This window comes from Chroicocephalus ridibundus, chromosome 23, assembly GCF_963924245.1.
Source record: "Chroicocephalus ridibundus chromosome 23, bChrRid1.1, whole genome shotgun sequence".
Lineage (NCBI taxonomy): Eukaryota > Metazoa > Chordata > Aves > Charadriiformes > Laridae > Chroicocephalus > Chroicocephalus ridibundus.
Window position 1 is genome coordinate 985,201 of NC_086306.1, and position 27,875 is coordinate 1,013,075.

At 46.9% G+C, this 27,875-nt stretch overlaps 2 protein-coding genes across 3 annotated transcripts in view; both read right to left on the reverse strand.

Annotated features, from left to right (window-relative positions):
• Positions 1-6,722, reverse strand: part of GMCL1 (germ cell-less 1, spermatogenesis associated) — a 19,767-nt gene extending 13,045 nt beyond the window's left edge. Inside the window, exons 1-8 of the mRNA XM_063358909.1 lie at positions 6,387-6,722; positions 5,797-5,920; positions 2,855-2,951; positions 1,956-2,053; positions 1,352-1,464; positions 570-635; positions 318-402; positions 4-131 (exon numbers count right to left, since the gene is read on the reverse strand). Coding sequence (XP_063214979.1) covers positions 4-131; positions 318-402; positions 570-635; positions 1,352-1,464; positions 1,956-2,053; positions 2,855-2,951; positions 5,797-5,920; positions 6,387-6,577 — 902 coding nt within the window. The 5' untranslated portion in view covers positions 6,578-6,722. The remainder of the gene's footprint in view (positions 1-3; positions 132-317; positions 403-569; positions 636-1,351; positions 1,465-1,955; positions 2,054-2,854; positions 2,952-5,796; positions 5,921-6,386) is intronic.
• Positions 6,723-8,896: 2,174 nt separating this feature from the next.
• On the reverse strand, positions 8,897-20,689 carry ANXA4 (annexin A4). 2 transcript variants are annotated; one of them, XM_063358657.1, is made up of 14 exons: positions 20,345-20,689; positions 19,320-19,494; positions 15,925-15,981; positions 14,918-14,993; positions 14,375-14,469; positions 13,982-14,095; positions 13,712-13,802; positions 13,148-13,227; positions 12,691-12,747; positions 12,133-12,226; positions 11,529-11,624; positions 11,012-11,070; positions 10,587-10,709; positions 8,897-10,328 (listed from the first exon to the last, which is right to left on the reverse strand). In XM_063358657.1, exons 3-14 carry the CDS (start codon positions 15,925-15,927, stop codon positions 10,269-10,271), a joined length of 948 nt encoding a protein of 315 aa, XP_063214727.1. In that variant the 5' UTR covers positions 15,928-15,981; positions 19,320-19,494; positions 20,345-20,689; the 3' UTR covers positions 8,897-10,268. The 2 variants fall into 2 exon arrangements, with proteins under 2 accessions (XP_063214727.1, XP_063214726.1); XM_063358656.1 differs by lacking the exon at positions 19,320-19,494 and having other exon boundaries at positions 20,345-20,688.
• Between the last annotated feature and the right edge of the window lie 7,186 nt (positions 20,690-27,875).

Here is a 27,875-nt window from a genome sequence, read left to right on the forward strand (position 1 = left end):
CGCATCTTCCACAATTCAAGGCCATGCCAGTTAATCCTACCTTTCCTACGTTTGGCAAACCAGGCATCAGCTTCAGTTAAGAGTTGTTTCAAAGACCCATTCCAAGAAGGCACTAGCTGAAGGAACATCCACTAGGTAAAATAAACAAACTCTAGTGAGTTAACCGAAGAGTTTTCAAACAAGCAATACATGCACTGTTAAAGATTCTAATACTCTATTAAATACTTTCAGTAAATACCAAAGGCTAAAGTTCTCATCGTGTTACACATCGAATACTACTCAGGAGTTCAACTTCATAAAGCCCCTTTGACAAGTACCTTTTTGAGAGCAGTATACACATCCATTTCCACTTGCATTACAAATAGATTAGAAGAGCTGATCAGCTGTTTCATGAGGTTAATGCTGGGAAAACAAATTAATTGTAAGAATTCCATGAGACAGGATAGCCAAAACCAAGAAAGCAAGCTAAGTAACAAGCAACCATCAATAGCCTAGAATGTTATTTGTAAAGAGCTATATACTTAGGAAGAAACTGTACATCATCACTCAATGTTAACTGAAGCCTGTACCTGAGTTCTTTGAAGAGTTCAACACTCTGGTGAGTCATCAGATTATTCAAGAGCCATTCAAGGCACCTAGATTGAAAGCAAGGAATTAGTACCTTATTTTTTTTTCTTAGATATGTCAACATTCCTGTAACAGTTGCTCGGGCTCACAAAGCCTGATTACATACCACATGATTTTGAAATACCACTTCAACCTGAGACACGAACGCATAAAAACATGAAAAAGCATTATTTCAAAACCATGAAGTTTACCATAAGAGTTTCCAAGATTTTCTGTAACTCAAATTTGCATTTAGTTTCTCTCAGGGTACAGTGAAAGTTAAGCTTAAAGTACTATTAATGCCACAAAAAGCTCTGAGAACACACATTCACAGCATTAGCACAAACCTCAGCACTCTGCTCCCAAAAGTTAACTATCCCTCCTAATTAAGAAAAAGTTAAGCTTATGTTCTGAATATTAAAGCAGCTTTGTGATAAAACAGTCAATGATCACAAGTATTATTTCGCTGTCATGCTGAAGACCAAACATACTGTCTTTACTAATGTACTTTAGTAATTAATTCATTCACAGCACAGGCCAATCTATCTACTATAGTCTACATCAATTTTAAGATAAATGATTATAGTAGAAACTTAAAAGCTGAACAGGACAAGTAGAGCCCAAGTCAGATAGCTTTTTAAAAAAAAAAAAAAACACACCACCACAACTTGGGCATTATTATACTGTTTGTAAATTCATACGTAATTAACAATGTACAAAGCAGCTTGCAGAAAGCAATTCTTACTTTTTCTTCACAGAGTCTAACCCGTACGTCCCTGCTGAATTATAATAACCACACACAGTTTTTGCATTAATGGTTTCCTTCATTGTTTCACCACATTGCTGGATTAAGCCATCCTGCGGGGAAGAAAAAAAAAAACAAACATTCGAAGTTTTATAATTTCCCAACAGCAAGCGCCAAAGATTGTGCAGTTCATACAAATTTTCATGCCTGAACAATTAGCAAAGTCACATGTGCTACAATGACCTATGCTATGCCATCCAGCAAATTTAAACCAACAATCTTCAGAAAAACAGATTTTTCTTAAGAATATATCATATGAAAGAAAAGCTTAATGAATACCTTCAGGGTAGAATAAATGAGCTGTTAAAACATATTTTAATCTACTTCTAGATATGATTCTCAAAGCAGCACTTAATACTACAACTGAATCTTAGTCATAGCATTTTTAAATAAAACCACTGCATCATGTTTGGGGTTTTTCCCCACTTAGTCTGAAAAGATGATTCACTTCTCTGGGCGAAACTGTACGCGTGTGTGACTATATCAGGAACTGTTATCTTTATCTGAAAAGAAGCCACAAAAATACTGCATATTTATTACTTACAAGCTGCAGCATGCAGGCTGCTGCTAAAAGTGCAACTACTCGACTGGGTTTTATTAACACGTCATCTCTATACAGCGAGCCAAAAGCCACCTGTAGAGCTGAAAAGAGTACCAGTGTCAAACAAAGACAGGACATTGGGCACGGATAACTAAAAGAATCCTTAAATATAACCAAACCACCCGAGCGCACATGTTCTCTACAACCTTATTTGCTCTGGATAAAAAGCGAGTATTTACCAGACCAAGCACACACATAAACACAAAACATGGCATTAACCATTAAAATACAGTCCCTTTCAAAATTTAAACAAAATATTCATCTTAAATCAGCCAACAAGTCACGTTACAGAGCAATGTGGAGAGCAGCAAAACTAGATAAAAAGAAGCTAAACCTCATGATCCTTCTCTGCAATCTACCACTAGCATTATGTTGAGGTATTACTATGATGTTACAAGTTTCTCTAATTCTGAAAAAACACTACTTCTTCCTTTTGTGGTGCTTGGAACCCCAGCAAAAAATTCTGTCAACTCACATCGGTCCCTTGCGAGCATTTCACTCAGTAGCTTTTCAAGAGCAGACAGATGAAGATCTGATTCACGCTCTAACACTTCGGGCTCCACAAGAGTTGCATACATTGATCAGAAGAGCCCCATTGCCGAAACAAGAGGATAAGCAGTTGCTTTTCATCTGCGCTTCCCAATTCAGAGGTACAACAAAGAATTCAGCTCTACTGGTGACCCAAGTTAAGCTCAAAATGTAATGAGCACAGAACTCATTCTCTCAAGTTTCCTATTTATTAGTTTGAAAATTATTTAAAAAAAAAAATTTTGCTATTTTTTGTCAGGTTCAACTTAACCTGTACCCTCAGAGGTTACGTAAAATAAAAGGTTCCCACTTACCTTCTATATCAATATTTTGGTCAGGAATCTCCAACTCTATGACGTTCATGTTAGATTCTTTCCAAGATCCACTGAACATACTGGAAAAGTAGCCTGACTGTATGAGGGAAGATGAGAGAAAAAGATCTCAAGTAAGAGATTTCATTCAAATTAAAACTGTCAAAAGCAGCACATGGAACGAAAAATCATTAATATTTACCTTTATGCAGAACAAAATGTATTAAGGGAACTTTTCACAAGCTAAAACATTCTGACATACTTGAGAAAGGGCTAATTGTAGTTGCTTTATTTCTGAAAGTGAAAACGCGTATAGAAAATTCAGACTACATGTCTGTAATCAGAGTAAGTAAAGAGCTTTAAAGGGCCAGAAAAGCCACATAAGCTCTTTTCCTACAAACCACACCACCAATGGGGATATAATTAGTCCAAGAACTAAGTCCTTAATGCTACCAGCAGACAATAAATCCTGTAGGCATTAGGGAATGCCAGTTTGGGTATTGGAAGAAAAAAAAAAAAAAAGAAAAAAAAGAAAAAAGCATGCAAGACACATAAACTAACGTACAAGGTTGTAGTCTCATATCAAGGACACATACACATACACCATTTATGTAAATATACCTTTTATAATAAAGTGTAAGGCATATAAAACTAGAATTTGATAGGTTTCCATCCAAATGAAGTGAAATACACTGCTCTACTAGGATTCATGATTTTCCTTCTCAGCAGCAGATGTGCCCATTATGAGATGCTATCACTCACTGAAGTTTACCTGAGAGATCAAAAAAATAAAGTCTATTGTACAGTACCATATTCCCTGACCTCTTAACTCAGCATTTCAACTCAGGGCAGCAAATAACAAAATCCAATTTTTATTTTATTTGGTTATGTAAGTATTTCTATACCTTTGGCATATCCCCTAACTATGATGACATATAACACGCTGCTCTCAAAACCAGAAACTTATTAATCTTACCAATCCTCATGACGCTACCTTAGCTTTGCCATGTAGATCAACTCCTCAATTTCATGAGAATTTACCATCTTAGGAAACAGCACCAGGAGAAAGAAATCCTCCACTTCTCAGATCTGCCATTCACAGGCAGAGCAGGACCTTACTGTCATTTATCAAACTAAATGTAGTAACTCAAGAGACTAGGGAAACAGAAACAGTCTGCTCAACAAGGCAGAGGAGTCATCCTAATTTCATTGAGAGAGTTATTTTTAACATCCAAAAATATTTTACCTATAGTAACGTCATTCCAGTGACAGATTCACATTGAAATAGAAACCTGACTTATGAGAATGATTAACTTAACCACAAAATTGCATCTCCCAAGAACATCACTTGTACAACAAGGCCTCTACAGAACAATTTTCCAATTTCTGTTAAAAAGCATCCACGGAAGCAATTTAATACTCAGTTTTAGTCATCAACCCACACTAAGTTTTAAGGACTAGTTTAATGAACTTGAGACGTAGCAACAACAGAATCACAATGACAATTAAAAACATAATCGCCAACAAAGAGTCTAAGGACAAACCTGCAATGTGCCCGCTCTGTTTATGCTGCGCAACATAAGCCTGACTGCCCAACCCACTTATATCCTCCCTTTATCATATAGAGTCTAAGCGAGTGGACAAGTAAAGCTGTGACTGCCAGGTGTCGTCCCTGGTCAAACACACCCACTGTTCTATCCAGAGATGGCTGCCACTGGTCAGTCTTTGGCTATACACAAGTGACTTTCCTGCCCGCATTTATGCTTATTAAAAGGTTCTAATGCACGTAAAATAAAAGTCTCTTTCCTACAAGAAAGCAATGAAATTTCCCTCGCTGTGGCCAATCCAAGTAATTGCTGTACCTGCGCTGGAATCATGGCATTAACACAACAACAACAAAAAATAATATCAAGAATTCACTTCTACCATCGCTTGTCACACCAGAGAAACTGCATTCAGCCTGCTCAGCATCTCACAATGACATCAGCTTGTAACAGGTGAAATTGCTTTGTGTGTGACTGCAGCTAACAAAGAAGTGCACACGTTTTCAGGTATAGTACCTGATGTCACTTTCTCTTCTCGCCTCAAATAAATTGCTTCCAAGGTTAGACTCCCAATTTAAAGTTAACGGCACAACTGAACTGGACATTTCAAGACAAAGCCATGGTGTCTCCCCACTTCTGTCACAGGAAAAGTAATAAAGAGAACAGACAGTAAAGATGACAGTACCCCGTCGTTCCCAAACCACAAAAAGTAACACAAAGTAGTTCACCTTAATACAAGCCCAAAATAAAACGCTTATAGAAACAGCATCTTTTTTGTAGGTATGCACTACGACTTATTCCTTTTCAGACCTTCTGCGCATACCTTCCGCATCCAGGGGCAAAAAAGCCTTCATCCAAGGATGAGGGCTGCGTAACAAATACAGAGACCCAGCTGCAGCAATTTCACTTGAGGCACCTAAACTTGAGTCCCAAAGAACAGTAAAAGCCATGGGTTACCACGTGCTTTACAAATCCGTTCTGGAAGAGCTTTCTTTGCTCCGCAATAATATTAACATTGCAAGAGATTCTCAGCCATTTATTTCGCAAACAAGAACATATTCTCAGGACATCAAAAGACAGTTTTCATGACCATTTTCACAAAGGATGTGCTAAGGTTAAGACAAGGAGATTAAAAAAATTAAATAGCAAGAGACAGAACTGAAGAAACTTTTCAAACACGAAGGTACGGCTACGCTTCCTAACGTTACTATCAAAAGCACAACATAAGTCATCTAACTGCCTTCATCCACAGAAAAAGTGAGAAGTCTAAAGTATAAGAAAAGGGGGGAAAAAAGGGGAGGGGGGAAGGAAAAGGGAAAAAAACCCTCACATTTAATATTTACCAGACATTCTTTTATTAAAAATACAGTTTCTATTGCGAGTAAGAAAGAAGCCACTTACCTGACATAAATATATCTTATGCAAGTTCCACTCTTCTCCCAAAGCACAAATTTTGATATCACTGTTCTCCCCATTCAAAAACAGAGTCTGATAAATATACTTAGAAGTGCTTTTCAATTTTTTCCTATACAAAGGCAAGCAGAGACACACTCCTTCAAATTACCCTGTTACAGAAGCAGCACTAAGTATAAAGCACTCCACAGGGTTCATTTCCTCCCACTAACTGACTGACGGCCCCCCCGCCGCCGCCCCCACGCCTTCCCCAGTCACTTCCCTCCTCTTGTTCCGTAGCTGGGACCTTTCCAAAGCAAACAAAAACCGACGCCCTGACCCAGGCCCACCACCCACCTCACACCAAAACCCTCCTCCCTCCACCTCCCGCCCCACCTCCTTCCTGCACGACAGGCCCCCAGGCTTGGTCCCCGAGGCCTCTCAGTGCCTTCTCCTTGCCCTCACCGCCCCACAGCCGCCAGCCCCACAGCCCCTTCCCGCCACCCGTCCCCTCACCGTCCCCACCACCACGACTGAGGCCACAGCCCCCTCAGAGCCGCCGACTACCAGCCCCCCCTCAGCCGGGGTGCAGCCCGGACCTGCGGGGGGTGTTGAGGAGCCGCTCCTCCCGCTCGGCCTCGCCGTCACTGTCGCTGTCACCGGGCCCTTCGGCCCCGCCACGCTTCCTCTTGCCGCCCCGGCCGCCGCCGCTGCCGTCCCCCCCGGTGGCCCCATCGCCGCGCGGGAGGCCCATCCGCCTCCTCAACACCCGGCTGCTCAGCGAGCCCATCGCCGCTCCGCCGTCGCCGCCGCCGCCGCCGCCTCCTCATGGGGCCGCCCGGAGCGGAGCGGACAGACGAGCGGCGGGTAGACGGCGACTCCTCACCAACTGCCGGCGGCGGCCATTGCCCCCGCGCCTCTGCGCCTGCGCGGCGGCCGCCATTAGACTGCGCGTGCGCGGCCGCCGTTACAGTGTGCGCGTGCGCCGCCAGCGGGCGGCGGGAGGGCTTCGGAGTGCGGCTGAGGGGGGACGCCAGGAAAAAGCGATAATTTCGCATAATGCACTGTCCCAGCGTCATCGTAGCTCTTTACTTAGCGGTGGGTGTCCGAGAGGAACCATCCGGCTTATCGAGCTGCGAGTAGGAGCAGCAACAGCGATGGAACTGGCGGGGTGCAGGCCTGCGCTCCCGCATTGGGGTCGGAGCGGGGATGTGCCTGAGGGGAGGAAGGCTCCGCAGAGGGGTCTGGACAGGCCGGATCGATGGGCCGAGGCCAATGGCGTGAGGTTCAACAAGGGCAAGTGCCGGGTCCAGCACTTGGGTCACACCAACCCCATGCAGCGTTACAGGCTCGGGGCAGAGCGGCTGGAGAGCTGCCTGGCAGAAAAGGACCTGGGGGTGTTGGTCGGCAGCCGGCTGAGTATGAGCCAGCAGGGTGCCCAGGCGGCCAAGAAGGCCCACAGCATCCTGGCCTGTACCAGGAACAGTGTGGCCAGCAGGACTAGGGAAGTGACCGTTCCCCTGGACTGGGCACTGGTGAGGCCCCACCTCGAGGGCTGTGTCCAGTTTTGGGCCCCTCACTCCAAGAAAGACCTTGAGGTGCTGGAGCGTGTCCAGAGAAGGGCAACGGAGCTGGTGAGGGGTCTGGAGCACGAGTGTGGTGAGGAGGAGCTGAGGGAGCTGGGGGTGTTCAGCCTGGAGAAGAGGAGGCTGAGGGGAGACCTTCTCGCTCTCCACAGCTCCCTGAACGGAGGGTGTAGCCAGGGGGGGTCGGTCTCTTCTCCCAAGGAACAGGCAATGGGACAAGAGGAAAGAGCCTTGAGTTGCACCAGGGGAGGTTGTGGATGGATATTAGGAAAAACTTTTACACTGAAAGGGTTATTAAGCATTGGAAGAGGCTGCCCAGGGCAGCAGTTGAATCCCCATCCTTGGAGATATTTAAAAGCCGGGCAGACGTGGTGCTGAGGGACATGGTTTAGTGGTGGTTTTGGCAGTGTTAGGTTAATGGTTGGACTTGATCTTAAAGGTCCCTTCTAACCTAGATGGTTCTATGGTCTGCCTCCCATGTTGTCCCAAATTGAGGGTTCTTCACCCAGTATGCAAAAAACCAGTCAACACCCTGAGGCAAGATACTTCTGATTCTGTAGAAGCAGGTGCCAGGCATTTAACAACACCCAGCGCAGCACACATTTCTGACAGTCCAGTATTTATAGCAATAAGGCACAGCCGAATAGTGAGCTACAGTTCCTTTATCATCCGTCATCGTACACATGCATTCAAGTGAATGTTTTAAACATTTTGGGAGATCCCCTTAAATAGCTCATTGTTTACAAGAGACTGTGTGTTTTGGTGTTATAATCTGCTAAGGCTTCTCTCGGACACACTTTTATCTCGACTTCATTCCAAAGATGATACATCTTGTTATCAGATCAGAGACCAGGAGCTCAGTCCCTCAAGGGGCCTATTTCACCTGCAGTAGGCTCTGGAGATGGTAGTCCTTCAACAATTCAATTTTTTTTAATCTGTGTTTTGGTTACATCTAGCCCAGGTGGATGTGCAAGGACACAATTAAGTTTAGTTGTTTCTGCGTCTGGTCCAGATGCATAGGGCCCAATTAAGTTCTAATTTCAGGAGTTCAGCTGAAGTTCAGTCAAAGTTCTGTTATAATTTTATACTTATGTATAAAATTAAAAATTTTAATTTTTAATAATAAATGTATAAAATTATGTATAATTTCATACACTTATGTAACTTTTTGACCATATTCTTGTGGTCACGTGATACCTGCACATCAGTGTGCAGGCCTGCACCCCCAAAACCTGTCGTTTCCCCCCCCCACTGGCAGTTACCCCTCAGACACAGCGTGGGGTTTTGTAAACCACGTCCCAGAGCGTCCCAGATTTACAGCATCCCCCTGCGCTGGGCCCGTTGGTTTTGCCTCTTTCTAAGGAGCAGGAGGCCAGGCCTACACCTTCTCCTCACTCCACTGGTGTACGGAGGTCCATGCAGAGGAGAAAAAGCACCTGTGGCGCACAGAAGTTATTGAAAAAAAACAAGGAGACAGTTGTTTCACCGTTACCTCTCCCAGAACACACAATCATAGCAGAAGGTGTGGAAAGGAATTGTTTATTCATTTTTAAAAAGTCAGCAACAACAAGGCATTTAAACACAAACCCAAGCCTGAGCGCATCTGTTAGCCTGCGGTACTGGGTAGGACAGATTTTCTTTCACTGAGCAGGTGGCTTCGGTAGAACTGGGAAAAGCTCTGCCTCCTCTCCCACCAAAAGTAAGGAATGTATCTCCAATTACAGCACAGAGAGCAAGAAAGAAAATCATTTTATTTGAGGCTACAGAAGTATCTCCTATTCAAGCCAACAGCAGCCTAATTTAGAAGAAGGTGACATTGGGTGTAGGCCCTATCAGTACTTGTACCTTTACATTCTACCCTCAGTGTGATGCCTTCAAAACAGGATTATATACAGCTCAAAATAAATAAATTGCTGAACCAAACCAGAACCACATTTTTGTAGTGAAAACAATGCTCGGCTTAACAGGCAGGTGTGTAGGGTCTGGGGGAAAAGTCTCTTCTAGAGGTCGGTGTGGAAGTCCAAGCCAGACATAGGCACAAAACTGGGACCCTCTGACGGCAGCATCACACCGGGCTCCAGCCAGACAGCGCTGGTGAGATCCGTTGAGCTCCCCCAGTACAAGGCATCCCAGTGCAAGGCATCGGGTAGTGCTGAGGAGATGCAGTTTTGGGGACAGGTCATTCCTTAAAAGGCACAATTCTAATGACACAACTTTGTCCAGAGGAAGGGCTTGTAGTACAACCCCAATGATTTATACTCCCACGAGTCAAAGACGACAGACCAAGACTACGGGGCTGACCAGTAACCAGGGCAGCAAGTGTTTTTGCGGATGTCACCCGTGACATCTTCCCTACCTACAGATCTATAGACAACATACACATAAAGTGCAGCAAGGCTGTTAATGCTCCGCACTAACAGAAGGCAAGTTAAGATCGACACGCTTGTATTTCAGAAGATAGGTTTCTTTGCGTTTTAATTATCTTGCAAAAACTGAATCAAGCCTGTGTTCTCACGTGTATTGATGAGGTTAATTTTTCCCTGGGCAGCCTCTCACATTCTGCATCCCGGTTCGCTTCAGTTGTTAAGTTTTGCTGGTGAATGCAATGGCAAAGGTTCAGCTTGTCAGGAAACAACTTAGCTTTTATATATTTGATTACACCATTCTGTTTAAGATGGGCTTTGCTAGCCCAATTAGTAAACAAATGGATATTCCAAGCATAAAAGCCTATCAAAAAGGGTCAACCAGTATGGCCAATTATCTAACCAGAGCATTAACTAACCTAAGTCAATGCTCCTAGCAATTAATAAGCTATTTAGGAAAATTAAACAGAAATTAATCCTTGTGATTGAATTGCTTCCCATCACCCAAGCAGTACAGCAGAGCAGGCATCCTTTAATCCTCCCCGCCACACAGTCTGAGCAGAACTTTCCTGTAGTCTCCTGAGCAGTCTCCCTAGAAAGAAAAGAGGAATGCAGTTAGTTTGACAGCTCCACGCGAGGCTGGATTCTTGCCAGCATGTACAATTTGTTGTAGGGTTTGGATCCCGACGATTTAAGAACTAAGAACATTCAGGAACATTTTTGGTACATAAACGTAAAGTCTCCTTAATTCCAGCTCCTCTAAAATAGCCACTAGGTGTCAAGGGAGCACCTGCCTCCTTTAAACTGCTTTGCAAATCCAGCTCTTTTTTCCTAACACTGAAAAGCTTACCTTAATGAAGGAGTAGAGAGATTTCCCATACATGGTCAGGAATTCCCTTCTGATATCCAGCATGTCTATTTCAGAGCGGGACACCATCACTCGGATCAGCGTGTTGTCGTCTGTTCCCAGGCCCTAAAGAAATAAACCATCCGTGTACGACTAGAGAGCACAAACACAAAGGTTTAAAGACTTGGCTTTCTGTGGGATCTGTTCCTAATCGGAACATTTTTGCGTTAGTGGAGTGATCCGCTAACAGCTCACTGCCAGGGATACTGCCCTGAGTTTCTTGAGGGAAAAGAGGTCCATATAAAAGCTCAGACTTTGATTTCTTTTCCAGTTTTCTCTTTGTCAAGTGATTGCTGTCATGCTACTGACTTGAGTATGGAAAGGCATGGGGGAAAAAAACCAGCAGTCTTACACCAAAATCTCTTTACCTTCATGGATTTATACAATCTTTCAGCAAAATACGCAGGTTTATTTCGCACACACTTTACTGTAAGGGAGACAAGAACAAAAGAATTAAGGTCAATAAAAACTGATGGAGAAGGTCTTCCAGACCTTCACAGCGCTTTCTCAGTGAAGGTTTTTAATTCTGGAAAGATGCAATTCAGGGCCAACAAACAGCAAGTACAACGGAGACACCCATAGTCAGTGACCTGCTGTAAATCGATGTCTCCGCGCCCAGCGCATGGCAATATTTTCTTTAAGGCTTTAATGCTTCCTGACAGCAAATGTCAGCTACCACAGCATCCCTTGGGAAAGCAAACAATATCATAAAGCACAGAGCTTTCTCACCCAATTGTATCTGCAGAGGGTAAATGACCGTGGCTTGTAAGGAAGAAAAAGAGTATCTGCCCCCTGAAGCTACGTAAACAGCCAGCCAGGGCAAGATACAATATCTCCCGGTTATTTAATGACATTGTAGTCAAAGTTTAAAAGCAGGGAACTCACCCACAGCTAACAAAGCATCTTCGAGGTCTCCTGACATTTCAGATTTAATGCTGTCTGTTATGTCCTTATTAGCAATCCCTCTGTACGCATCAAAAACTAGGAGGAAGAGTCGGGGATAAAATGAGCAAGTGAGAAGCTTCAGGGCACGCAGTATGTAAACCACCAAGGATCACTTTGCAAGATCAAACTCCTCATACGCTGCATGAACATTCTACCGTTATTGTGACATCGTAAGCTAAATCAGGCCGTCCCACAGAAATAATTCACTTTAATTATCAACTGTCTTGCTAATTGGCCTACCACTGCTGCTAGCATTTTCAAGAACTAGTTAATAATGGCAGTTGAAATGCTTAGTTCTGCCCCAATGGGAGTCACACTTCATTATCTCCAATTTACAGACTGAAGTGAGTTGTACTGATGTTTTTCTGAAGTCCCTTTTTGTCTCAGGAATAAAACAGTCCTAAAGAATTGAACAGGACGGGGCTCTAGGATACTTGCTGTCTCAGGAAGAGTTCACAATCAGTTAATGAACAAGTGCAAAGCTCCTCTGAAAGAATCGCCCTCAAACAAAGAAAAAAATTCAGGACACTGCGGAGGGTCCTACCTCTTAGTAGGTGGTATCTGTTCCGTGTACAGAGGATGGCCATAAATTGTACCTCGTCTGTTCCCCATTTCTTCTCCCCAGCTTCATATAGGCACTTGAAGACATTATGAATAGACAAAGTAAGGCTAACTGAGAAGACCAGGCACAAACAACATGAGATTTTTACATACTTGGGGCTTGAGGACTTCTGGCCTGTGGCTTGTTTAGATCACGGATATTTTCCAATAAATACTAACCAAGCACAGCAACTCTCAACCGAGATGTCATCTCCCCTGCCAAACACCTAGCCTGTCTAGAGGCCTCTCACCACAGAGTTGCCGAGGAGGCCAGAACCATTATCGCCATTTCACTGGCTGAGTCAGAACAGTGAAGCGGCTTCTCTAAGGGTCAAAACAGAGAACTGAGCCCTGGTCTCCACCTAGGGTGCTGCTGTCTAGCATAGCCTCAGGCTTACTGTTCTGCCTTAAAAAAAAATGAGGTATGGAAAAAGGAGGGATTCACCACGCATCACATGTACAAGAACAGCCAATTCTTGCAAGGAAGGAAATTGCTATGCACCTGAGCATCTTGTTGAGCAAGGGCATCATCCACGTATGTTCCCTCATCTCTGTTCCCCTGTGGAGATACAAGGGTGAAAAACTCATTTCACCAGAGCAACTAATGGAAGCAAGTCCCGCAAATTCCCCATTCAAAACAAGTTACTGGAGATGCATAATAGGATCCTTAACATTGAATAGTGGCTTACAAATACAGAAAAATGTGGCTCAGACGTTATTTGTACTTCCTTTTGAAGTGAGCAGCAATCCACTTTAACTGGGCCATTTTAAAAAGAGCACGTAGCATTAATGCGCACCCAGAGCCAGCCTCCTCTCCCCGCAGAAGTTGGGTGTGAAATGCAGGTGAGGTGAAATGCAAGATAAGTGAAACCAAAACCAGCCCGAAACACCTCATCACTGAAGTGAGAGGCGTGTCCATCTGCAACAGAGAGATTCACCCCCATTTCCCTTAGCCTTACGGTCGCCAGGGACACGAGGACTCTTCGAAACAGGGAAGATGTGTCAGAGACAATGTCCTCCTCAAGGGTACAGCCGTATTCTAGCAAGAGGACGCACACATATGACATCTGTTAGTAACAGATCCATCACCTGGACGCTGTTTGTCCACAACATCCGTCAGCTGTAAACTCAGTAAGTATCTAACTGAGCTCAGGGCTCTGAACACCATCATAGCATTCCAGCCATCATATTTTGTGCCACAGGCTAAAGTTAAGAAGCGCAGATAGTATGAAGCTGGCAATAGATCCCCACATGGACAGACATCCAACTGATAGACACAGCCGCCCACCCAGTTTCATTCACACTGATTCAGTTTCTGGGTGAAATTCTAATGTTGAGGCTGTTGGCAATCCTGCTGGTGACGCTCTAACAGATTCTCTCCGGACAAATGGCAATAGTTGTATTAGCTGATTTGTCACATTTAAAGGCTAATAAGGCCCTCTCCTTCCTCCTCATGTGTCCCTGCATACACGTAAGTGACTTTTCCGTTAGCCTGTTAATGGTTTGCAGTTAGCGCTACATACGACATTTGTAGTTCTCGTTAATGCGCCGAATCTCTTCGTTTGTGCGAGAAGCCAGGATTTCAATCAGACAACCTTCATCTGTTCCTGCACCCTAGGGAATTGCAAAGATAAGATCTAAGATTATAATGACAACTGTTTTGATGTGCATCTAGGATTTTTTTTTTAATTATAAGTAAGTTAATAATAAGAAATTAATAACACATGTATAACTATGCCACATCATACTAAATTGACCAGAACTTAAGCAACATAAAAGGAAGATTTCTGAACCTTCATAGCCCTTCTCAGTTCATGCACGTCGTACATGGTGGTAGGAGTCATCATACCAATGATCACCCTTTCAAAATTCCCACTCAGCTCAGACTTCAAGTCATCAATCAAATCCTAGAAGACAGAAAGAGGATAAAGGAGTTAGGAGAAGATGCAGCCTTTGAGAACAGAAAGAACTCAATCACCACTTTTCTTCGTGTTCCAACCCTCCTTGGATGAACAGTTGCTCCGAAGTGAACAAGACCGAAATAACCTTGGCCAGGGAAAGTTTGTGCTAACCTTACTGTCGTGGAGACTAGAATGTTATTCAGATTTCACCCAAGTGATATAACCCAAATATTGTCTGCATCTCCCAGCTGATGCCACAGTCACTAATCTCTGAAGGCCACCTACCCTGCCAATACTGCTTTTGTAGGTGATCAGAACTTGCTGACGTTGGGAAACATTTAGTTTGGTCAAGATCTCGATGATGGCATCTTCATCTGTGCCTGGAAGAAACCAATGGAAACCAGTCAGGCTGCTTGCACGAGAACCAGAAGCATGCTCTGGTCTTGTCCAGGGTGTGCCATTAGAGAGTTGAGAACACAACCCGGTTCTCAACATCTTACATCAACGTTTCTTAAACGATCTGGTTCTTAACAGCGCTGGGGACTATCTCAATGTACAGAAGTGCCTCGACCCAGCCAGTGGCACGGCAGCACCACCCCGCAGGAGAGACAAGAGCCTGACTAAGCATGTTTTTGTGGCCAAGACTTGGATTTCAAGTTGGGTTCACGTCTCAGCCTGATCAAGTCACTCGATTTCTTTCAGTGCCCTCACAGGGCAGTGGGGCAATGCAAATGGCAAGACTTCCCCTCTAAGAAACCACCACAAAAAAAACATTCCCAATACTCACAGGGGAGAAAAAAAAAAAAAAGTGGAGGGAAACAAACTTACCAAATCCCTTCATAGCCTTCCTTAGCGCCTGTGCTTCTTGCTCAGCACTGAAACTCAGGACCCCCTTGATTGTTGCCTAAACCCACAGACGAGGAGTTAGGAAAGGCAGATTCAGAGTGATATATGCATACAGGAGGGTTGAATTAAAAAAAAAAAATAAAATTCAAAAGATGCAAACACAGCGACAGCAAGTAAAATCACCAAACATGAGTGATTTTATATCAGGCTTCCATCTTACCCTAAAGAAAAACAGTTTGTTCTAGCGGGACTTCCTAGCCACGTAAGAAATAAGCCCCAGGGACACAACTAAAAGAAGAAAACATCTTCATATATGGAGTATCTGGTTTCCAATTAAATAATGGTGGGCATCCTGACGTCTCTGTTCAGTCCAGCTGGGGCGTCTTCCCTGCAGTTTTCCAGGTAAACCATAGAAGAAGCTGTTCCCAAAGCCCTGTTCCTGACTTCTCTAAGAGCAGCCAAGGACCACAATTTGGTAAAATAATGCATCAGAAAGGACAGTGGTTTTGCTCAAAACAGTGATTCACAAGCAGGTTTCTCCTGCGTCCTGCCCAGTGCCACTTCTGTGGGACTACACTGTCTCTTTGTTCCCATGTTCCCGTGAAAATCATCGGCAAACCAACCGCTTAACATTCTTGTAGGTTAGGCTTTCTGGAACAGGCACGGGGATAACTACCATCCAGATGGCTACCCTGCAGCTTGAATCTAGAAAGAATAATATGCCCAGGAAGTTTATCTGGAGAAATTTGTGCTCTTTGACCTAATATCTGATTGGATTTTCCATTAACTCACAAAATGGAAAAGCCCGTGTGTGGGGGTGGTTCTTCTCTAGTATGAGGAAGCAGAGAGAATTGATAAAATCACCCCCCATAAAGGGACAAAAAGGACAGTGTTCTTTCTGCTGTGTCCTTATCTGAGCTACGCTCCCCACCTTTATCTGATAGAGCAAACACCTGGCGCAGCACGGTACGGGAAACACAGACACTCACCATCCCTCTGGTATTTGGTCAATCTGCTGCTGTCCGAGTCCTCAGGCGGTTAGACAACTGTCGTAAAAACCAGAGGGAGTGTTAGGTTTTCTAGCAAATAATTAATCGATTATACCCACCCTTGCCGGTTAATAGGGCTGGTTGAGTAACAATCTAATTTTCCCAGTCCTGCTTTGTGCAGAACAAACAAAGGCTGGCTTGCAACAGCGCAGGGCCAGGGCGCTCGCCCTGCCGGAAGGAGGGATGTGGTACACAAGCAGATGATGAACACTAGTAATTTAAGAAATTTCTTTACCATTGCTAGCGTGACAGCCCCGCTGAGGCTACAAGGAGAAGCAGACTGTGTCACCCTGGGGGCAAAGAAAATAAACTTCATCCCCATGCTTTTCAAAGCACATGGCTTTGACCTTGCCAGGGGAGAGCCTGAGGGTGAATCAGGGTGAGGGTGCCCGCACAGCCCTGGCAGATACACCCCGGGAGGCAGAGACAGCATCAAGGTGGAGATGAGCTTCCAAAGGATAACCTCACTGGAGGACTGGGACAGGGGAATTATTTTCCCTCTTGCTTAAAATCTGCTGTATTCAACGTCTCCTCCGTCTGGTGCAATGGGTAATGCCTTGTAGGGCCGCAGTTTTAACTGACAACGCCAGCAAAAAAAAGTTACATATATAGCTTATTTGCCATCTACCCAGGGTTTACTTTTTCTGCTCATAATTTTGTTTTCACCCATAGGGCCTATACACGAACACACCCAAAGTATTGTCCCATATCACAGAATCATAGAATTGCCTGGGTTGGAAGGGATCCTTCAGATCATCTAGTCCAGCCATCAGCTTAATTCTGACAAACCATCACTAAACCATATCTCTAAGCACTCTGTATACCCAGCTTTTAAATATCTCCAGGGATGGCGACTCCACCACTGCCCTGGGCTGCCTCTTCCAATGCTTAATAACCCTTTCAGTGTAAAAGTTTTTCCTAATATCCATCCACAACCTCCCCTGGTGCAACTCAAGCCTCTTTCCTCTTGTCCCATCGCCTGTTCCTTGGGAGAAGAGACCGACCCCCCCTGGCTACACCCTCCGTTCAGGGAGCTGTGGAGAGTGAGAAGGTCTCCCCTCAGCCTCCTCTTCTCCAGGCTGAACATCCCCAGCTCCCTCAGCCGCTCCTCACCACACTCGTGCTCCAGAGCCCTCACCAGCTCCGTTGCCCTTCTCTGGACATGCTCCAGCACCTCAAGGTCTTTCTTGGTGTGAGGGGCCCAAAACTGGACACAGCCCTCGAGGAGGGACCTCACCAGTGCCCAGTCCAGGGGAACGGTCACTTCCCTAGTCCTGCTGGCCACACAGTTCCTGACACAGGCCAGGATGCTGTGGGCCTTCTTGGCCGCCTGGGCACCCTGCTGGCTCATACTCAGCCGGCTGCCGACCAACACCCCCAGGTCCTTTTCTGCCAGGCAGCTCTCCAGCCGCTCTGCCCCGAGCCTGTAACGCTGCATGGGGTTGGTGTGACCCAAGTGCTGGACCCGGCACTTGCCCTTGTTGAACCTCACGCCATTGGCCTCGGCCCATTGATCTGGCCTGTCCAGATCCCTCTGCAGAACCTTCCAACCCTCAAGCAGGTTGACACTCCCACCTAACTTGGTGTCATCTGCAGACTTACTGAGGGTGCCCTCAATCCCCTTGTCCAGATAATTGATAAAGGTATTAAAGAGAATTGACCCCAATACTGAGCCCTGGGGAGCACCACTCACGACTGGACGCCAGCTGGGTTTAACTCCGCTCTCTGGTCCTGGCCCTCCGTCCAGTTTTTAACCAGCAAAGAGTACTCCCACAGAAGCATGGGGCAGCCAGTTTCTCCAGGAGGACGTCAAGTTCTAGCACAAGGTTCACTTCCCTGGAACTCAAGTTCAACCCAGCATGGGCTGAGGTTCTCCCATTAAAGCGCTTAAGCAGAAGCAGTGATGCCAGCGGCTGACAACATCGCTCCCTAATCCTGCGCACGGTGCTTAACAGCTGCTATCAATGAGCCCAGCCAGTTGTGCAAGAACAGGAGTGTCTTTGCTCATTCTTCACATGACTCTTACAAATCTGGAATACCATGGGAGGGTGCTGTTCAGGCAAATTAACTCTTAGTCTGACATTCGCCATGGATGTTACGCACAGGCACTCCTTAGTGCTCTCCAGGTCAGCTGCATGTTATTACACGCTGTGCACTCAGGCAACATACGGAAAATTATTAGTATTGCGTTCGCTTTCTTTCATGTGATTATAGATTTCAGTGGTCAAAATATGGCCTAGACCTCAGAAAAGTCATCTTTGCTCTTCTCTAATCTTTTACAGAAATATAAAGCCAACTTTTTAATTTGGTTTAACCAGACACTAAATAATGACTTCAAACTTCACAGGTGTTTTACTGATGCAGTTCTACCATTCTGTTGGTTTGTACACAGACACAGGAGTATTAGAGGGCAAAAGAAAAGTCAATAAACAAGGAAAAAGAGGGTAGGAGGCAGAAAAATTCTGTGTGTCAATGAGCTGGCAGAAAGAAACCAAAACATGAGGAAAGAATGCATGTGCTGGATTCAGGGCAAATGCTCCTGCAATAGCAAGTTACAACAGAAATGTCACATTAAATATTGACCGTGAGATTCCAATCTCTTCATCCATCTTAGCCGTCGCTGGGATTATAAAGAGTAGAGCACCGCAAAAGGCGGCGGTGCCAACCCAAATGTGCAAACTGCAAACGCTGTTTTGTTCCCGGTACACGTTTGTGTGCGGTGCCACAAGAAATGAGCCGCTGAAGTGACAGGTGGAAGCATTCGGCTGCCCAGCCAGGTTCTCCAGCAATGGTTCCTGCCCCTGTAATCCTCTTGCTCCATTTCACAGGTGAAGGTGCCTCCAGGAACTGCCCTGGCTGGGGCATTAGGTGAATAAAACTCTCCTAGCCACCTCCTTTGCTAGTACAGAAAGGGATTGCGCAGTCCCATCTGCCAGCACTCTGTAGCTTAACGCAATTCCTGGCCTGCAGCTCACACGGGGAAAACCAGCTTCAGGATAGGAGCAACACTCAACTTTGTGTTTTGAAGAATTAAAATATGCATGCAAAGAATCAGGTAGCAAGTGCTAAGGTGCCCTGGGCTAATCCCTGTCCTGATGTTATTTACTCTTCATCCCAGAATAAAGCCCTGAGCCAGCTGATACAGTAAACCTGGCTTAGAACAAGCTCAAAACACCGTGTCCAGATGACCAAGTGAAGGTGTGCGAGGCATCCCTCCCATTATTCAAATTGTGCCATGGCTAACCTTTTCCTGGCAGGCTTTATCAGCTAATGAGGCAGTTATAAACCCATATCAATGTCAGCTAAAAGCTGACTCCAGACTAGACTTCATTTACCAGAAAACAGCTGGAACTATCGGGTGCGCTGGCCAATTCAAGTCTAGTTTTGCTCTGAATCAAGTTTTCCTGACCGTTCACAGCCCGCACACAGCTCCCAGCAGCTCAGCAGGATATAAACGCTGGGTCTTTTTTCCTCAAGTTTGAACTCACAGACGCGCTGCCGGTCCTACACCTGGGATCGGGAGTGGGAAACCAGTGATTTGCGACTCTCCCCCTTGCGCGGCAAACGCTGGACTTGTTTGACTAGTTCTTTCATTCGGTGCGCGTTTACTCAAACACAACCCCACACCCCACCCCAGATCAGCTTTTTCCATGGCTCTGCCACCGCTGGCTGTTTCCAGTGTGCTGGATCCAGCCTGTTCCCTCCGCAGCCGGCTGCGCTTCAGGGAGGCAGAGTGCCCCAGGGTAGGTCTGGGGCTCATGGCAGGGTGACCGACCCTGATCTCAGCCCCATTTGCAGCTCAGGACAGGAGTTCCCTTCTGCTGGCGAGCCCCAAACCAGATGAAATATCCCAGCACCTCCCACATGATGACCTTTGCCTGCCCGCTGCCCTCAAAAGGAATAAAAATATAATACCGAGACAGAAGAGCCTTACACTCCTCACTTCAGCCTGTGCCCCCACCCAAAGCCACTTCACAAGCCCCCTGCCATGCCCTCCGCACTCCGGCATCCAGCCCGCAGGACGTGCCAGCTTGGCCACGGTGCACAGGGGAAAAAGGAAGCAAAACCTGCACTCCCCATGCCTGGGAAGAGCCAGCCATTTTCTTCCTCCTTCCCACAACCTGCCTCCCTGTCCCTCCTCGCCCCAGGCCTGCGCCCTCCGGGGCTGCCCCAATGCCTTGGCTTTGTGGTCCCACCAGGGCACCCACCCAGCCAAGGGCCGTCCCGCTCCCACGCAGCCACGCTACCAGCGGCTGCAGTCGGGCAAGCAGGGGTGGTGCCTGGCACGTCCCCAGGCACCTCCAGCCGCTCAACCCCTTCCCCACGCCAAAGAGGACCCCCTGGCTAGTTTGGCACTCACCTGCTGTCCCAAGCGGGTGCCTTGGCAGGGATGGGGAGAGCTTTGCTTGCCTTGCCCCGGATGGCAAAGTCCCCGCCCTGGAGCGGGGTGGGACCCACTGGCGCAAAGCAGCTTTTCTCCAGCGCCTGATGGGAAGGCGATCCAGCCCTGCTCCCCTCCTCTGCCCTTCCGCAAACAGCTCCTTGTAATCCAGAGCAGGGAGAGATTCCCCAGGGAGCCTCACGTACATTTAAGGAAATGCACATTTGGGGTTACACGGAGATCCTGGCAAGTAAAGGTGGCCCGGCAGGCTGGGGTGGCTTCCACGCTCCCCAGCATTGCCCGTAAAAAATCTCAGGGAACAGAGAGTCTCTCTAACCGCAGCCCAAGCTGCGCAGTCAGCGTCTGGTGTCTCACTTGATGCTGTCATGCAAAAGGGCATACCCAAGGGGGGAGCGAGGGGAACGACGGCGTGGGGCACACGGGCTGCAACAGCCTTGAGCAAGAGGTCCTCTTCCTCCCCCCACGCTGTCTGTGGGGAATCCTTACCTGTACCACGGCTCCTTCGCCCCCTGCGGCACCTCTCCGGCTCTTTAGCATCATTCCCCCTTGCCTAAGAACCTTGCATCACAAACAGCCGTGATTCCTGTTGGAATGATTATTTTCGTAACTATGATTATTTTTGCCCCAATAAATGGCACCGCCCTCAAGTCAAAACACTTCTGGGCAAAAGGACTTCAGTTCAACTGCCGGGGTCAGCCTTGGGTAAGATCTGAGGCTGACAGAGGAAAATCAACCTCGCAATGATACATGTCTTGTCTTCCCTGTGTTTATCCTCAGGGACTTTGGTCTCTTTTGATGACAAAAGTACAGTTATTATAACGGGTAAATCAGCCCTCTCAGGTTCTCTTTTTCCAGCTCATACGACAATTCTGTCTCAGCCCCGTGCCTCTTCGCGCATGCTCTTTTGCTGGAAGAGAGCTAAATTTAGCAGCTGGGATGAATGCAGCCCGGGCTCCAGCGAGCATGTCCGCGCCGCTGGCTTATTATAGCTCCCACTGCAGCTCAGCCTCCCAAAAACAACCCCCGAGAGGCCAGCCCCGTGTACCCACTCCCTGCTGATGGGGGGCACATTGAACAGAGGGGAACAGAAAAAAACCCAGGGTTCAAGCCACAAGCACTCTCCTTTTCCATTGCACAGTCTCTTTCCTTGTAAAATCTGGCACTTTACCCCGACTGGGATTCTGCGTGGACTAGTTTATGTTATCAACAGTCACTAAGGAGAAACTCTTCTCTTTCCTACATCTGCTAAAGTTTCCATTCTCATCCCTCCCTCTCGCGTCAGCTGCCTCCTGCTCTGGGCCCATTCCCACCCATTTTAATCCACCGGCAGGAGAACGGCTGTTTTTCTCCATCTTACGTTGCCTCCAATTTTTTTGGCCTGTGTATTTTAAAAAAACTTCCGTCTCCAGTTTGCCTTCCAGCCTCTTCAAGCCTGAGGTCTGGATGGCTCTGACACCGAAGCTAATGGTATATGCAGTGGTAATTATTCTAGACTGTAAGTTATTCGTCTTCTTTGGAAGTTATTTATCCGTTAAGTATTGCACCAATTCTGTCATTCACAATTTGCCAAATTTAACCTTTTCTTTCCCCCTGGGAAAGGAGGAATACTTGAAGATGCAAAGTGTTTGCGGGGATGTTTTTGGCCATCCAGAATTAGTCCATTCGGAAGCCAGATCCAACAGACCCAACACGCAGCCAAGTTCCCCTATGATCTTGGCTGGTTACAGATGCTGCCTCGGTAGCCATCCAGTTCAATCACGATTATTTGGACCAGAAAGGAAAAAAATAAAAAAAAAACAAAAAAACCCCCACAAAGTACAAAATGCTTCCGACCATGCAGAGGGTTAGCCGAGTTGCTCTGGAAGGTGGATGGAAGGACAGGGGGTGTAGGGCACTAGTTGTCTCCACCCTGTTGTACCTTGCTACAGCAGCTACTCCCTTCATGAAGGCTAAGGGTTGTCGCTGTAGGAGAAATTTCCTATATAAGGTTCAGGACACAAAGCTTTGTCTCTCCAGCCCATTGTGTAGGGTCTGCTGAGCTTTCAGCATGTTGTCTTCATCTCTTAAAGGATGGAAGGGCTACCGTTCTCCTTAAATATCTCCAGCCCGGAGCACTGTCTAGCACAGCTTTGCCGTCCTCGCATCAAAAGAGGGATAGTAATGGACAAGGCCACAGTTCCTATCGCTGTTGTAAGCGACAAAGTACATTGCTTTTCTTTTCACTGATATTTCCTGTTTGTCCCGTGGATTATTTTAGACTACCCATTATAAAGCTCTCCAAAGCACCAGATTTTACTCGATTGCATACTTGCTCTGCATTCCCACTCCATCCTGCTGTTCTCCCGTCTCTACAAAAGACAAAATGAAAATGAAAGGTCATGGAAAGACGGGACAGTGTGCATTAAGTAAATAAACGGAGCTCAAGCAGCCAGCCTGGTAAGCAGGAGGTATTTATTCTAGGTCCCACAATGAGAACAGAGCTGAACCTCTCTGGAAACGGCGGTATTTCTGTTTTTTCCCTAAGGACCTGTCCTTTTAAATTTGCAACTCAAAGAGTAGAGATGCCTGGTGCTGGAAGGAGAGATTTTCAGTGTGTCATTTGATCAGCAGGTACCTGCCTTTAGCTTTAGAGAAACAGCCTCACCTCATTCTGGACAGGCCGGATCGATGGGCCGAGGCCAATGGCGTGAGGTTCAACAAGGGCAAGTGCCGGGTCCAGCACTTGGGTCACACCAACCCCATGCAGCGTTACAAGCTCGGGGCAGAGCGGCTGGAGAGCTGCCTGGCAGAAAAGGACCTGGGGGTGTTGGTCGGCAGCCGGCTGAGTATGAGCCAGCAGGGTGCCCAGGCGGCCAAGAAGGCCCACAGCATCCTGGCCTGTGTCAGGAACTGTGTGGCCAGCAGGACTAGGGAAGTGACCGTTCCCCTGGACTGGGCACTGGTGAGGCCCCACCTCGAGGGCTGTGTCCAGTTTTGGGCCCCTCACTCCAAGAAAGACCTTGAGGTGCTGGAGCGTGTCCAGAGAAGGGCAATGGAGCTGGTGAGGGCTCTGGAGCACGAGTGTGGTGAGGAGTGGCTGAGGGAGCTGGGGGTGTTCAGCCTGGAGAAGAGGAGGCTGAGGGGAGACCTTCTCGCTCTCCACAGCTCCCTGAACGGAGCGGGTAGCCAGGGGAGGTCGGTCTCTTCTCCCAAGGAACAGGCGATGGGACAAGAGGAAAGAGCCTTGAGTTGCACCAGGGGAGGTTGTGGATGGATATTAGGAAAAACTTTTACACTGAAAGGGTTATTAAGCATTGGAAGAGGCTGCCCAGGGCAGTGGTGGAGTCGCCATCCCTGGAGATATTTAAAAGCCGGGCAGACGTGGTGCTGAGGGACATGGTTTAGTGGTGGTTGTTGTCCGAGTTAGGTCGATGGCTGGACTAGATGATCTGAAGGGTCCCTTCCAACCCAGGCAATTCTATGTTCTACCATTCACTTAAGTCCAAATCCTAACACTAACAAAGTCATTAGCCAGTCTCCCACAGATTTAATTGGGGACCAGAATCTGGGCCTTTGCAGATTATTTTCAAGAAGTTCATAAGGGAATGCTCATTTTTATACCTGAGCACCAGCAGTTTGCCATCAGCAGCCCCTGAAAATGGGGTTATTCAGCGGTTGCACAAGTGCTGTCAGACCCATGTTGCAATGCTGTAGCTCAACTAGACTACTGTCTCCGTAGCAGCGGGTAGCCGAGGTTAGGGCGGAGGCTGAAAACCAGCACTTCCTTTTCTAAAGCACCGATTTTCACGCGCTTGTAAGAGGGTAAAGAATTCTCACATTCTCCATGTTAATGTCAGATCAATCGCAAGGTCAACTGCGGATACTAGAACTTGCTGCAGAGACGGGGGGTACTTTTGACGCTTAGAGCAAGGATGTCTTCTTACCTCCAGTTCAACACTCTTTAAGATGAGCCGTCCATTTCCACAAAGCAGAAGGAGCCTTGGTATAGAAACAGTGATGTTTCGGGGAAGACCCCAGGAAGAGCCATCCTGAAGCTTTTGTCCTGCTATTTGAGCAGAGCCCTTTTAACACAGAGAGAGGAAGGAAGGTGACGAACACACTCCCAGAAACAGGCTTATGCAGCGCCCATTTGAGGTGGGAAGACCGAAATATTCCAATTCATGTAAGAAATGAAAGGGTTCTTAGCTCTTCATTTTTTTACCATGAGCATCAGAAACACTGTTTTTACACAGTCAGTCTCACCACGGGAATGTGCAGCCCTCCACATCTTGGCAGTTCAGACAGGACTTGACAAAGCCCTGAGCATGGGGTACCAGCACCGCTACACGAGTCAAGGGCGCTCTGGATAGACCCGGGTGGATTGCATAAACACACGTGTCCCATAAGGCCAAGAGGGAACAGGGGAGCAGAACTGATTTGAGAAAAATCCCTCTAAGCTAAAGTGCCTTTAAACCAAGAGACCACTTAGACACGGTGGTCTCCACGCCTTAGAAAATAAGCTCTAAGGGGAGACAGCAACCAGCAGCTGCGCGAAAAAACCGTGAGTCAAACTCGCTATTTCAAGTGCGCTTCAATTACAAGACTTTTAAGACAGGGATGCTGGCACGTTCTGCAGGAGGGCACGCAAGAGGAGATCCGGCGCGCTATTACAATTTATAACAACAACTATAACAGCGTCTCAGGCGCCACTGCGCTCAGTGCTTTCCACACCGCTGTCCCACAGCGCATGCTGGGTTGACGTTGTCTCAGAAATACCACAGTCTGACAGAGAAGCTGAAGGCTGCACTCGGCCGTGAGCCCATGAGTTTTCCTTTATTCACTAAAGCTATAAACCACAGGGGGCAAACAGCCTGGGCCATCGGGTGGTTGACGGCTTTGTTGGCCGCCTGTGCTAACGAATGCCACCCACAGGGCAGGGGTGGGGAGGGGACAGGGACTGGGGTCAGCAAGTGCCTCTATGGGGTTGTGAAGATGGTTAGGCACTTGCGGGGTGACACTTTTACCTTCAGAAGAGCCCCTGGCAGTCATACAAGTCGTCATCTGCTCTGATCCGTGTTGCTTGCGTCGTCTCACCTTCCACTGTTCAAACTGAACGGGGGAAAACAGCTCTGCTTCGGCATCCCCAGCAGATGTTAAAGGGTACAGGCTGAGGCAGAAGACGCACGGGAGCCTTCGCGTGATCCAGGGTTGCCTGACCTTGCTAAGCCATCCCCTTTACCTGCTAGGAAGACACCACCTCGCGTGGACGCGGTGCAATCAGAATTCTACTGCTTGTTGCGGTACAGCCTACTGACATTAGGGACAAGACATGGGCTAGACCGCTGCGATCACATTCACATTACAGTTTGTACAAATGTAATAACTTTGTCCTAAACAAACCCACGCTATCGAGACTAATTGATATAATTTAAGCCCCAGGCCTTAGGGCATTTGCCAGCTCCACGGAGAGACATTCAGTCAGGGAAACTCCTGATGCCCCTGTGGAAGCTGTATGTTATTTGTGGTACAACCTAAACCTCCTTCCCACAAGCTGCAGGCTATGAACTGCTACGCCGTGGCTTCCAGCAGCCTTAAATGCATTATCAAACCTAATTTTCATTTAATGGGCTTAATGAATGTTTACTTCAATTAGCATACATATAGTTCTGAAGAGGAAATTAGTAGCTTTCATTTTTTTCTTCTTAATTAATATCTGCCTCTATGTAGCTTTATCTTACTTAGCCGCCCTGTAATTTGGCTGGAACACAGCTCTAGGGGATGAAAACAGCGCTATGACTGCCCAGCTACGGGGGACTTTGAAGGCACACACGCGTTCATGCCTTCATGGAAATATGATCGAAATTCACCGGCTGAGGTAGCACTTGGAGCAGGGAAAACACATTAAGCATCTAAACATGGGGAGGGACTCTGGATCAGGGAGGGGAGCCATGGGACGAGGGGGAAGGGTTTCACACTGACAGAGGGGAGATTGAGATGAGATCTGGGGAAGAAATTGTTTGCTGTGAGGGGGGTGAGCCCCTGGCCCAGGTTGCCCAGAGAAGCTGTGGCTGCCCCATCCCTGGAGGGGTTCAAGGCCAGGTTGGCTGGGGCTTGGAGCAACCTGGGCTGGTGGGAGGTGTCCCTGCCCAGGGCAGGGGGTGCCACTGGGTGGCCTTTAAGGTTCCTTCCAACTCTAACCATTTTATGATTCTATGAACATGATATATTTAGTGCTAAAAAGCAAGAAAAGCAGGGCTGCTGCACAAGAGAAGACAAGCTAGGAGCAAAGGATGTCAACAAACAGCGTTGCAAACAAGGACCCAGCCCCACCATACCTCAAGAGAGTCAGGGGCAGTAACTGCCTTGTTCGGCCACCCAGCAATCAGGAGGCAAACGAGGCCACAGCCCACCCAGGAAACCAAGTCCGAAATACTATGAAACTGCACTACTTACAGCACAAGACCCGAGCTCAACCAGCAAAGGCAAAAGACAGACCCACAGCCAGGACCACCCTACAACTGCCTCAAAGAAGGAATAAGCCCCCTAGGCCCGTGCTTAAACGGAGGTCACGGTCAATGAGCAAAAGGTGCTGGGTAGAGGCCCGGGTGAGACTGCTTGGCACGCTCAGGACCCTTACACATGAAACACAGCTGATAAATCCCTTCCGAGTAAGAACCCGATCTGCAAATTTCTCTTAATGCAAAGACACCCGCTTTAAACAATAGCGTATATTTGTAGCGTAAAGTAATGCTCCTTGAGAAACATGGCCCTTTTTGACTTGGTGCTCAATCCCGTGGACGTGCACGGTACCAACCCATCAAACGTTCGTGAGCCTCCAGACCTCAATCAGCTCAACTATTTCCATGTGTGTCTACTCTCTCTGTAGGCCACCGGTGCCATTGCCATTGATGGAAGTGTTGGTTTCTAGCCGCAGGAAGCGCAAACAGAGCTGGAGAGTGTGTCTTACAAGGGCAAACAAGAGCTCATAAGAGGTAGAAACTTTCAGTTTTTAAGCAAGTGAAATATAGATGTGAGTTTGGGATTGTCTTTTTGTTTCCCTGCTGAGCTCTGAACCTTGCCAAGTTGATAGCTAGATGATCGCACGCTTCAGAATTGACCTTTTCTTGGTGGTGGCGAAGAAAAGCAATGGCTTTTCTGGTCGTATTAGTAGTGTTTGTGGGCCACTGCTGCGCGCTTTAAAAGAAATTCTTGGATTCCGGAAAACATGGGCAGAAACAGAGACGGGTAGAATAGCAGCTCAGCGCGTCTTAGCTGGCGAGAAGCTTGCCAGAAACTTTTGCAGTAAACGTGCGTGGTTAAGGGAACACCCTTATCAAGAGAAGAATAACTTGGTGAGAAGACTTAACTGTTATGCAACGAATACGGGAAAATACGACTGTTACCTTGTTGCCCTGGGTAGTTACCTATGAGCAAGCACAGAAAGCTGTGGAGGCTCTTTACTACCTTGTTGCCACTTCTGGAAATGTCCAGAAGAGGACACTGTGCTCTC

Bases quoted from the DNA above. Each gene is read 5' to 3' on its own strand.
- ANXA4 (XM_063358657.1), bottom strand. The intron at 12,748-13,147 runs GTAAGGCTAAGG...GTATCTCCACAG, and splicing joins TCCTCGTGTCCCTGGCGACC to GGGAACAGAGATGAGGGAAC. The intron at 11,071-11,528 runs GTGAGTTCCCTG...TCTCCCTTACAG, and splicing joins AGATGCTTTGTTAGCTGTGG to TAAAGTGTGTGCGAAATAAA.